Below are 12,380 nucleotides of genomic sequence, written 5' to 3' on the forward strand. Positions count from 1 at the left end.
TGATGAAGGGCACGGCTATACTGAGTAAAGGTAGAAGAAAACCCCCAGACTGTTGTATACTATGTCTTTTCTTTTGAAGACTGGCCCTTTTATTGGCAAAGAGTTTGATCGCTGTCTTTTGTCTCCTTAATTTTTTCAATTGGTTCAGGGTGAGTGGAATGCGTCCTTTGAGAAGATTCAAAGCAATCTCACATAGGGCTAATATGAGATCTGAAGAACAGCGACCCAAGATGGCCTTCCGTTCTTTAGCTGTAGAACCTACTAGCCTTCTCAAGAGGGGGAGGTTTCTTTTTAAACGCAGAGACATAGCGTTTACTTTTTAGGAAGGTATGCAGCAGGCCTCTCCCCCGGAAACAGCCCTGTACGTAGCCTAAGGTGTTCTGGAGTATTTGCTTTTAAATCCACGATTAAATAAGAAAATGGCTCTTTGGTAGCGTCCTCATAGCTCTCCATAAAGTATGATTTCCGTCCAGGGTACATCTGCTGAGCTAGAGTGCTAATTTGCAGTTTGTCTCTAGGATTTTTAAACAATACCATGTAGTTGGCATTCAAGCTAATGGTCCGACTATTTTTACCTTGGTGAAACACATTCTGGACCAAGTAAAGCACGGACAGGTTTCTATGATGAGTATATTGGGTAAAAGCTCGTGCAATTTCAGGGTGTTCGCTACCAGCAAATAGCATATCGTCCAAAACCAGCAGATTATTTACATGTGGGGGGAGAAGTTCATCATCAGACAGAGAATCGGGTATTCCTTCAACAAACTTGATTTTTATTGTCTTCAATAATTCATCATACAGAGGTTGGTAACATGAATAACACCATACAATATTGTCAGGCTTTTGAGATAACACATGTTCAGAATTCTCTAAAATACTTTTTACAAAAAAAGTTTTGCCACTGTTTGAAGGGCCGGCAATTAATGCTGAAAAAGGCAATTGTAGCCGGGGGTCAAAACCCTCGACAGCAGTCATAATATCTTAAGCTTTAAGACACACTGGGGCTTGTAGCATAAGTCAGTAGCCAAAGGGCAATGTGGTACCGTCAGGCAATAGCTGTCTCTTGTCATAGACTACCCTGAATCTTTTAGTGAGTGGTGCGTTTCTTAGATGGAACCCCTTTTTATCCCTCACTATTTTGTTGTAGGAGCTCAAAATCTCCAAGTCACTATTCTTGTCCTTTACGAACCCCTCGACCAAGCGCGTGATTGATTCCAAGTTTACACGCGGTGCATTTTCATAGTTTTGAGTCACGCCTTTGGCTTTCAACACCACGTGATTGGCTTTAGTCCTAAAAGCATAGCTTTTTGGACCACATGAGGACCATTCTGTAATATGGTCACCCTCTTCGAGTTCACTCGTTAAACCCCCAAGATAGTTGCTAAGTGGGGGGGTCCAATCCCCCGGTTTGCTTACATAGACCACAGAGTCTGTGTCGTGGTAAAGAACCCGCCTCTGAAGCTGTTCCATGAGGGTGTACAGTTCAAGGCGGCCATAGGCTGTGGTAAATGCTGCAAGAAACACATTTACATTACCCGGGGGTAGAACCCACTTTTGGTGGCGCCTCCATTGCACCAAGGCAATGTCTTGACTCAAGAAGGAAAAATGTGAAATTTCGTATTGGTCCGAAAAAACAAATTCCAAAAATTCTTCGGGGTCTTTAATGATCGAAGTTGTTAGCATATTGCATCTCTGCGCTAATTTCCCCCAAAGGGAGTTCAAGTACAATTTCGACACATTTCTTTTGGTTTTGTTGACCTCTATTCTGTCAGGGTCAAGAAGTATGCCTTCTCTGTCATGGTAGTCTTGAATGTACTGGTCTTTACTTTCTTGATCTGTGACCGATGCAGGATAGCCTGAAGCCATCTGCTTGCATCTCAAGAAGGTTTTGATGTACTCTTTAAAAAGTGTGTCTGATTTCCTGGAAAAGTTCCACACTTCAAAGATTTTGGCCACACGATACCCCTTCTCTAAAGCCTTAGAGAATTCTACAGTGACCCATACACCGGTCAGGGCTCTTTCTTGATCTGTGTGATCACAGGGGTTTTCCTGGTTGTGGTTTTCACAGCATGTGCGACAAAGGGGAAAGAAAAGTTTTCCTTTAGGACCCTTGTAAGGCAACACAGGTATAAACAGCCCCCTAGGAGGGTAGACAGTCGCTTTGATTAAACCAAAATAATTTTGGGGTTCGTCAAAGTCGCTGTGAATAATTTCAGGATGCCCTATAGGATAGAATGAGGAACTCATTACATGAGGATATAGGGATGTAAAATCTACATAGCCTATTGTCTCGTCGGGTTGAGCTACATAACGCAATGTCAAAGCATTGGTCCGGCCTCCAAACAAGGCCTGTCGCGGTTCCAGGGGCTCTGGAGGGTCATAATGGGTAAGGAAGGCCTTAACACTAGGATCTGCCTTTTTGAGGGCTGTCCATTCGTGCTCCCACAAAACCACAACTTTTAACCCGTAAGTAGCCTTTAAAGAATTCAGTTTGTCTTGAAACTCTTGGTACATTTCCCCAAAAGTCTTTTGGGTTAGGACACACAAGGTGTGGGGGACAAAGCATAATTTACAACCGTGGAAGAAACAACCGTTGTACTCATACACTGTCTCAACCCCGTCAATCTGTGTGTATCCATCTACATGGTAAGGCCCAAAAGCCTTCTCCCCCCGATTCAAAGCATGTTGGATAAAAATATCTTTATCCTGGGCCAAGTACTCCAACCATTGAATGGAACCACTAGAGTAGGCCTTGAATTGGCGTCGGTAGTTGTCTGGCGATGGGATAGCTATAGATTCAGGAGTTAGATAGTGTGTACGATAGGTTTTCATGCACGCTGATGCAATAGTTGTACAGCTCCAGGGGTCAATGCCCGCATCTTTGATTACCTCTTCTCTGAATCTGAGGCATCCTTCACGAAGTATAACAACGTCATTGTCACAGTATGATTCCATCTCTTTATGGAAATCAAAAGTGCCATGTCTTACGGTCTCGTACCATGTCATGAATCTCTCACGCTCTTTGGGAGACATTTGATCACACCCGTACATTTCGGGGGCTGGATAAGATCCTATATAATGTAGATTCTCCTCAGATGTGAAGAAATGAGGGAAATAGCCTTTGACAGAGTTTTCAAAACCCAAGGCCTCTGGCATTTGAGCCAATCTCATGGGTAAGAAGCTTAAGCTGTCAATGTATCTCTGTTTGAAGGCGGGGTCAACAAAGCATAATATTTTACTCCCTTGAGCTATGACACTGGGTGCCACGCCTTGCTGTATCAAAGGGTTCAGAAGCAGATAGGAGTCATAGGCCCTAGCATTGTGAGCTATAAACGTGAAGTTTCTGTACTGGGCTTTTCTAAAATGTTTTAGAAAGAGTTGGGCACAATCGGGTCCCTCGGCCGACCATTTTTCACCCTTGAAAGTCATGGTTGACACAAAAATAGGCAAATGAACCCCTGATTGCTGAGTTGTCTCAAAATCATAAAACACATATTTCTCTGTATGTTCATCTTCAGCCAAGGGCTGAATGTAACACTCATGTGTTACTTCTTGAACTGCTTCCGCGTCTCTGCTTTTCAAAGGACCTTTACAGATTGGGCAGTGTATAATTCCACAAACATGAGGTTTAGGGCTATCTATTTTAAGGTTGTAATTGCAATGACATTTTGGACATTTCTTGTTAATGTCACAACTGCTTACAGATTTACATGCCTTGGGATGCCATGTTTCAGTTTTGTGTTTTTCGTAACAGTAGGCCGAACGACATGTGCGGTGACAATCCGCACAGGGGGTCAAGTTTAGCGGCTGCATAGGGCAATGTTTATCCAGACATACTGAACAGTTGTAACGGCACGAGTGCCCCCCCATGCGTGTGTAGCCGGTATGACAGGCTGGACAGACATATGGCGCGCCTAAAAAGGCTGTGATGTTAGTTACGGCATAGTAATGCTCATTTTGCACATAAAAGTACATAGTCTTAGGATGTGGTTCGGGTATATTTTGGAACTTGAGGAGAGCGTCATTAGCCCTACTGTGGTACAAAACCACAATCTTGATGTTCAGAAAGTTTTCAAATTTGACTATGTCTGAGAAAGCCACAGCATCCTGTATACCGAGACCCACCGCAGTTTGTAGCTCGAGAGCTTTATGTAACGCGGCTTGATCCGTACATCCGGGGCTGAGTAAGTGGGCCAAACCTATGGCAAAACATAGCTTATTACCTGGATTGTGAACGTTTATGAGATAGGCCCTTTTATTGCTTATGATTTCGGACTGCATTAAACTCTCGAGCTTTCGTCTCTGACCCCCGCCCCCTTGTGGTTGGCGTACTAATTGTACTACAAGTTCGAGGGTCCTATCTGCTAGCACGTTTAAATTTGACTGTACAAGGCGTTCTAGCAGTTTAACAAATTGTTCAAGCTCTGCTTCACCATTCTGTAAAATAAGCGATACCTTGCTCTGTAGACTGTCTCCACAAATTTCCAACTGTAAGAGATCCCTAGGTTCGCTATAATCTCTGATCCTCGCTAACAGTTCATTCAAAGTGTCCATAAGCATTACGTAAAACACAGCATATTCCCGAATCTGACCCCCCCATGCGAAATTGAAAAACTGGCGAACCTCAATATTGTTGAATTTATTTCGACGCAAAACATGTACACTTCGATCAAGACCTCCCCCCTCCAGATTTACTAGGCAATTGTCCAACTGTTCAAAAACATCGTATTGGGTTTCAGACTCTTCGGACATTGGTGTTAAAGGCTGATTTATAGGTGTCTGGGGTGCCGAATTAAACCTAGCGCTCTCGTTCTGTACACTGATCTCAAGACCGCCCCCCTCCAGATTTGCTAGACATTTGTCCAACTGTTCAAAAACAGCATATTGACTTTCAGACTCTTCGGACAATGTTGTTAAAGGCTGTCTTAGAGGTGTCTGTGGGGCCGAATTAAACCTAGGGCTCGCGTTAAGCTGGGTAATTAGAGATATGATGGTTTCGGGAATCTGTGTTAACATGTTTTCCTCGGAAGGCCCTGACTCATTCATACGTGTAATAATGTCTATGAGTTCGGAGGGAATCTGGGATAATAGATTTTCATCTATTGTCATTATGTCAATTACCCCCGAATCATTCATATGGTTAACTATATCTTGGAGCTCTGTAGGGATCCTGGCTAAGAGTGTTTCAATTGTCTCACTTTGGTCTATAGGGGGCGCCATCTGTCTAATTAAGGATGTGTGTGTGTGTGTGTGTGTGTTTACATGTGTGTTTTTTAACGGCGGTATTTGCTTGTTTTAGCCCTAATGTTTTTTAACATACGGGGTAGCTCGCTACGCCAGAATGACACATCCTGATTGTATTGATGCTCGAGTAGAATACACATGCGCCTCTGGAGTAGAGCCTTTCGTGATTTTAAACCCAGGGTAAACGCTTTGAAAAAACGTTCTTGGTCTATTTCAGAATCTGCTGTTTCCCCCACAGAATTGGCCGATTCAAGAAGGTTGGCAGCTTCACAGAACATCAAATCGTCTACCTCAGAAATGTCATTTAAATCTTTGACATCATCAGGTTTCTCTGGTGTCTTTGGAGCCTCCTCGGGGATGCTTGTCTGGGCATCCTCCGATGTTTGTGCGTTGTGTTCATAAGCCGGTGAGGAGTCTGAAATAAAAATAATACATACACAAATAGGTTATTAACCCTAAAATATGTTAAAAATGCCAAATACATTTCAGATATAAGCCTATATATTAACAATACATTAATTAAATACCTCGGCTTTTTTGACGAGGGCTGTTCTGAAGAAGCTCTGAAACCAAGGGCTGTTGTGTTTGTTCAACCTGTATTACAACATCTGCAGGTCCGGTAGATGGGGAGCCTGAAAAAACAAACAAAAAAACAGCATTAGGCCTTGTTTTAACATATTCCGGCATAAAAAAAAAAATATAAATATTAAAATAATAATATATATAAATAATAATATATAATTGATTCATACCTAGTCCTTGGAACGACGTCTCGTGAATATCGGCCAAGTAGAATTGTTCGGGTGAAGCGGAACTGTGGATCTGAGCACTAATTATCCTTTGGTGTTTAGAAATATGGGGGACAACGTTGTCCTGGCCAAGGGGAGTTGACCTGCCGTTTAAAGTCTCTGTTCGCTGCTTTTGGGTAAATACATCCTGGGAGTAGGGCAGAATTGTCTCGTAGTCATATGCTTCGCAGAAACCGTTCAGGCTCCATAGGGCATCGTTTAACCTTCTAGGCTTTAGGTCCTCTGTAAACATATAAAATAACTTTTAATATAAGATGCCCACACTTTTTGTTTTTAAGGTATAAATATTTTTATGTATGGAATTCTTGGAGCTTACTTACGTTGACAATTCAGGGCAGGCGTTTGTTTCGGAGACCCATGGGATGATTCGAGCTCAGTTATACCTCGGAGTATCTGCGTGAATGCTTCAGAATCTATAAAACATTCGACAATATTAAAGCTATAATCACTTTAGCTAATATTGCCTTGTTATACGGTAAGCATACTGATCCTAATGATTGTTTAATATTTCTATAACATCCCACGCTTTTCAAACAATTCCCCAACAACAACCAAATCTAATAAAGATTTATTTCAAGAACTCACCTTGTGATAGATCCATTAGACTTTTTTCCCCGATTATCTTTTTTAACGCTTCAGTCCTATAACGATTCTTGGAGTTTCTGGAGGTGCTGTTTGCATCGGAACTAAAACGCTGCTAACATTGCCCATGGTTTCTAGCGCTTTTGTACCCTACGACCTAGAGAAAAACCCCTGAATGATTTTTTTACATAGCATTTGGGGTTTGTCGTTTTTTTCGGGCTATACCCCCGCCCATGGTATATTTGACACATTTCAAACACATGGTATTGGGTGTGTCTAAACATTAGGATCCTTTTGGAGCTTCTAAAATCTCCGGGGTGCTAGCACCTAGATGCATGGGGTGTGTTGTTCTCGACATCGCTGGGATGAATGACTTTTTAGCCCCCCTAAAAAAATAGTTTTATGAAAGGCCTTTAAGATTAGGAGTCGTAAGACACAATATTATTGTTGGGGGGTAGGCATCTGTTTTGCAGGCTAGTGTAAACCTTGGTTTCAAACGACCCACCAGGCATGCAGGGGTATTTTTTTAACAAACAACCCGCCCCCCTTTTTCTGTTTTTGAAACACACACACACACACACACACACACACACACACACACACACAGCCACTACAGAAAACTCCCTCACGCACATGCGCGCGCACATGGCTTTTTCCGCAAGATTTTTCTCAGGGACAGACTGCGCTAAGAGTGAACAAACGCGAGAGTTCATAACGTGGTGAGATTCTGATTTTAAAACCATTTATTTCATTCAAAATATTTAGTACATACATTTTATATCGTTACATTCTTAAGGTATTTTACGATGCCTTTCTTACAGATCCTGGGAGCTTATGCAACCAACCGCAATTGTCCGTGTCGAGTTCACCCTCAAAAGGCAAGGCTCTCTTGCTATGTCCATCAACACATGGTAAGTTTTCACTCCAGGGGTAGATCCGCCGTCGGGCCTTTTGGTCTTGACTCTGTCTCAAGGAAAGCCTCGCCCAGCGCTTTAACTGTTCCCCATTTTGGAAGAGAATGTCCAGCTTATTCATAAGTGTTATGAAAATTGGATAATCCACCCATTTAAAACTAAACACAGGAATAAAAAAGTTTACATGTTTGCGGGCTCTGGAAGCTACCGGAGAATTGACAGACTTTGTAGCATTAGCCTTATCATAAAGGTCACAGGCTAAAATTGTCACTTTGTTGTCAGGGCTATAGTCCATTGAAGCAATTCTTAGAGCCTTGAGATCACTGCGGCCGCAGACCTGTTCTTCCAACGCATATCCTGGCACATTTGTAACACTTAGGACCTGTTCAATTTTACAAAGAGCCAGCCTGATGTTTAGCCATTCTCTCATCCCCAGAGCCGGGGGAAAACTCCCAGGTTTTGCAGGATAAAGGGGTTTGGGTCCACGGTCTGTGAATATCTTTACCGTAGAATCCTCCGGGTGGAATATGTAAGACATGTGGCCCTCACTCGTACCCAAAAATCCTTTAAAACATTCTGGAGCTTCACACAGAACTTCTTCAAGGCTTTGGTCACTGGGTTCATGACAAGCCGAGCATAACATCCCTAAAATTGGCATAGGTGTCATTTTTGTTTAATATTCAGGGGGGTTATCATGTACAGTCTTAAACAGGTATTGTTCAGCGGCTTTATAAGGGGCCTTAACCAACCCAAACCGTGAGAAACAGTAACAGGTTGACCTGACACATGGTCACTTACTCAACCCAGGGCATGCACCCTTCTACATGACATAGGGTCATAAATCATTACATAGGGTCATAAATCAGGCTTGGGTCATCAATCATTAACGGCCTGTCAAAGGGACCCTTACTCACCCCATAGCCCCCACCTAACCAGGCTTGTCTATCAGGCTTGGGTCATCAATCATTAACGGCCTGTCAAAGGGACCCTTACTCACCCCATAGCCCCCACCTAACCAGGCTTGCCTGACCAGAAGACATGCACACGTCATCACTACATAGGGTTCACATAGAGTTCACATAGGGTCATCAATCAAAATATTGACCCGTGACATCTACTCTATTCTCTCTTCTACGGCTGAGGGATTGGCATATTTAGTGTTTTAATCATATTAATGAAATTGGAGGCCAATTCCCATTTGTTCGAAGACAGACCAGAGATATGACCATTCTAGTCTATCAAAAAGCTTTTTCTGCAACAGGAGATAAAACAGCCCAAGGTTCTGATGAAGCATTTAAGATATGTAATAGTCGACGGAGGTTATCTGAGAATAAACGTTTTTTAACAAACCCACTTTGGGTAAGGAAGTCTCAAGACGGGACAACATTTTGGAAAACGGTTTGATATCTGTGTTTATCAAGATAGGGAGCGATAGTGAGAACACGGGGTAGCATCCTTACCTTAAAAAATAAAAAAGCTAAAATAGTGGTGTATTCACATCTCCCAAATGAACCTTTGTGAACGGCTGTGTTAATCATTTCAAGCAATAGTGGACCAAATTGATTCCCACATTTTAAATAGACCTTAAGGGGGAATCCCATAACGGCGATTTTCCTTTATTCATTCTACCCAATGTCCTTTTGAGTTCATTGAGAGAGATTTGGGTCCCAGCGAGGCGGCTTCCTCTGTTGAGAGAAGAGGAGTTCTTAATTATTTTAGAAAGGCCTTAGTCTGACATTGTGTGGATTTACAATCAGAGGTGTACAATTCTTTATAGAAGCGGGATAATCTTTGATTAATTTGGGTTCTGATAGTAATTCAATAGTTGCTATTTCAGCTAATTGATCATTCCTGCATAGCTTGTTGGTAAATGACGGTGAAGATTACAATGGAAGTAATGGTTGAGTCGAACTCGATGGATAGCAAATTCTGCTCTCGGTCTTCTCAATCAATTAAGTTCTGTCTTGACTTTGGAAAGAGCTGCAACTCCCATACGGACTCGGGAGAGGCGAAGGTTGAAAGCCGTTTGTCCTCACAATCCATCCAAGCAGCACTGCTTCTTGACACAATGCCCGCTTAACCCGGAAGCCAGTCACACCAATGTGTCAGAGGAAACACTGTACACCTGGTGACCATGTCAGCGTGCATGCCCCTGACCCGCCACAGGAGTCGCTAGAGCACGATGGGACAAGGACATCCCTGCTGGCCAAACCCTCCCCTATCCCGGACGACGCTGGGCCAATTGTGCGCCGCCCCATGGGTCTCCCGGTCGCGGCCGGCTGTGACAGAGCCCGGACTCGAACCAGGATAGTGGCACAGCTAGCACTGCGATGCAGTGCCTTAGACCACCACGCCACTCGGGAGGCCTGATGCACTTGTATCTTAAACATTTGAATCGTTTTCCTATAGCAGTTACATGGGGTCAGATGACGTTGCATGTAGTAGGTGCTGATCTAAGGCCAGTTTAGCCTTTTCCCTCTAACGGGTTTGGTTAGAATTGGGAGAGGGTAAGCTCATCCAAGATCTGTGTCTACGTGTGACTTGGTTATTCTTACTTCATTAGAGACATCAACCACCAGGTTATCCTCACTCTTGTCCCCATCACTGTCCTAAGATACACAGAGGAGAGAATGTCAGGTGCACACTCTCTCTCACGTAAACAACATTGCCCACCCTTCACACCTTCCCTCTGTCAGCCGTACACACAGACTAACACACACACTACACACATACACAGATACGCCCACCTCTCCCTCCCTTTCTCTGTCTGTTTGGCCATATTACTACTTTATTCCTCTCTCTTCCTTCCTCTCTTCTTCTCCCCCTCTCTCTCTGGGAATAGTGGTGACAGCGATGGCACTTAATCACCATGGCAACAGTGCGTTGATGTGATCGTGGCCTGATATTCCTATTGACATCACAGTGGAGTGGCATCACCCCCTAATTATATTGAGCCAGATCAGGGCCATGTTGGAGAGGAGACTATTCCTAAACATAGACAGACCAGAGCTAGGACAAAAAAACATATTGTACGAAGACAGACCAGAGCTGGGAGAAAAACATCCTGGATGTAAACAGACTGGAGCTAGGAGAAAAACATCCTGGACATAGACAGACCGGAGCTAGGAGAAAAACATCCTGGATGTAGACAGACCGGAGCTAGGAGAAAAACATCCTGGATGTAGACAGACCGGAGCTAGGAAAAAAACATCCTGGATGTAGACAGACTGGAGCTAGAAGAAAAACATCCTGGATGTAGACAGACTGGAGCTAGGAGAAAAACATCCTGGATGTAGACAGACCGGAGCTAGGAGAAAAACATCCTGGATGTAGACAGACTGGAGCTAGGAGAAAAATATCCTGGATGTAGACAGACTGGAGCTAGGAGAAAAACATCCTGGATGTAGACAGACTGGAGCTAGGAGAAAAACATCCTGGATGTAGACAGACTGGAGCTAGGAGAAAAACATCCTGGACATAGACAGACCGGAGCTAGGAGAAAAACATCCTGGACATAGACAGACCGGAGCTAGGAGAAAAACATCCTGGATGTAGACAGACCGGAGCTAGGAGAAAAACAACCATTACATCATGTAGTACAGAGAGGCGGATGATCAACAGAGCTCCCTGTCCAGCCTGTTTTAAAAACACAACATCTCCCTTCACGAGAGGCTACACTGATGTGATATTTAAGGCAGTTCTCATAGAGGAGCTATGTCAATCAGAATACTCACTCCACAGAGAGAGAGATCATGTTCACTAGGGTAATCTATTTTGGCCATTGCATGTCTTACCCTTCCAAGCTAAACACATATTTGACTAGCAGAATGACTGTGACCTCTGGTTGACCTGTGATGTCAGAGTCTTGGGGCTGATCCAGCGTTAATACTGCAGTGCAGGTTTAATTGAATGGCATACGTACGTAGTGAGGTGGGAGGGGCTCCTTGTCATCACAGCGCCTCCTTTTAGCGTCGCCCCCTCCCTGGGAGGAGGAGTACCCCCCCGACGGGCCCTGGCGCTCCTCCACTTGCTGGCTGTCTGTCGACGACACAGACTTACTCTGCACACACACACACACACATATCAAATAAAAAGAGCTGACACACAACAGGTAAGTCATACAGAAAATGCAATCAAACAACACATTAAAAGTGTATTAACTTTCTCCCTGACACGGAAAGCTCATATGACTCTCAAATATGACTCTGATCATTTTACAAGAAGCCAATTTTCTGGCTATTTATACTAGAAAGAGCATGGTGTGATCACCATAACAGAGGAATAAAACATCAAAGTGGAGTATTATTTCTGGGGTCTATGTAGGCTAACTCTATTCTCTTTCATCGGTTGACTCCTATGGAACGTTCTGTTCTTTTGAACTGTGGAGGACACAGACAGGAAGCTGGTTGGACGGACGAGACCAGAACACACAGTTTTCTCAACAAACTCCCAGTCTTCTCCTCCATCTGTCCCTCCCTCTCTTCTCTCCCGCTCTTTCTCTTGCTTTCTTCTTCTTCCCCTTGCTTTTTCTTTCTTCCTCTCCATTAAAATAAATAAATCACATAAGCACAACTTAACAAATAGCAATTGATATGCATCTCTCCTTCCTCCCTTCCGCCATCCATATTTGGGGGGGGGGGTTATAAGCTGACATGGAATTGTTTTAAGATGGTCATATGTATCATTTAGCTATTTGATTTTAGTTACAGTCTTGTCTCATCGCTGCAACTCCCATATGAACTCGGGAGAGGCGAAGGTCGAGAGCTGTGCGTCCTCCAAAACACAACCCAGCCAAGCAGCACTGTTTCTTGACACAATGCCCACTTAACAC

The 12,380-nt window shown here is 43.6% G+C and overlaps 1 protein-coding gene across 3 annotated transcripts in view; it reads right to left on the bottom strand.

Annotated features, from left to right (window-relative positions):
* The window catches only part of LOC109897873 (transducin-like enhancer protein 4), a 109,043-nt gene that overhangs the window by 35,298 nt on the left and 61,365 nt on the right, over nucleotides 1–12,380 (bottom strand). For all 3 annotated transcript variants that reach the window (XM_020492500.2, XM_020492498.2, XM_020492499.2), the window contains exons 9-10: nucleotides 11,472–11,609; nucleotides 10,105–10,158 (exon numbers count right to left, since the gene is read on the bottom strand). In XM_020492500.2, coding sequence (XP_020348089.1) covers nucleotides 10,105–10,158; nucleotides 11,472–11,609 — 192 coding nt within the window. The remainder of the gene's footprint in view (nucleotides 1–10,104; nucleotides 10,159–11,471; nucleotides 11,610–12,380) is intronic.

Source organism: Oncorhynchus kisutch, linkage group LG10 (assembly GCF_002021735.2).
Source record: "Oncorhynchus kisutch isolate 150728-3 linkage group LG10, Okis_V2, whole genome shotgun sequence".
NCBI classification, from domain to species: Eukaryota; Metazoa; Chordata; class Actinopteri; order Salmoniformes; family Salmonidae; genus Oncorhynchus; species Oncorhynchus kisutch.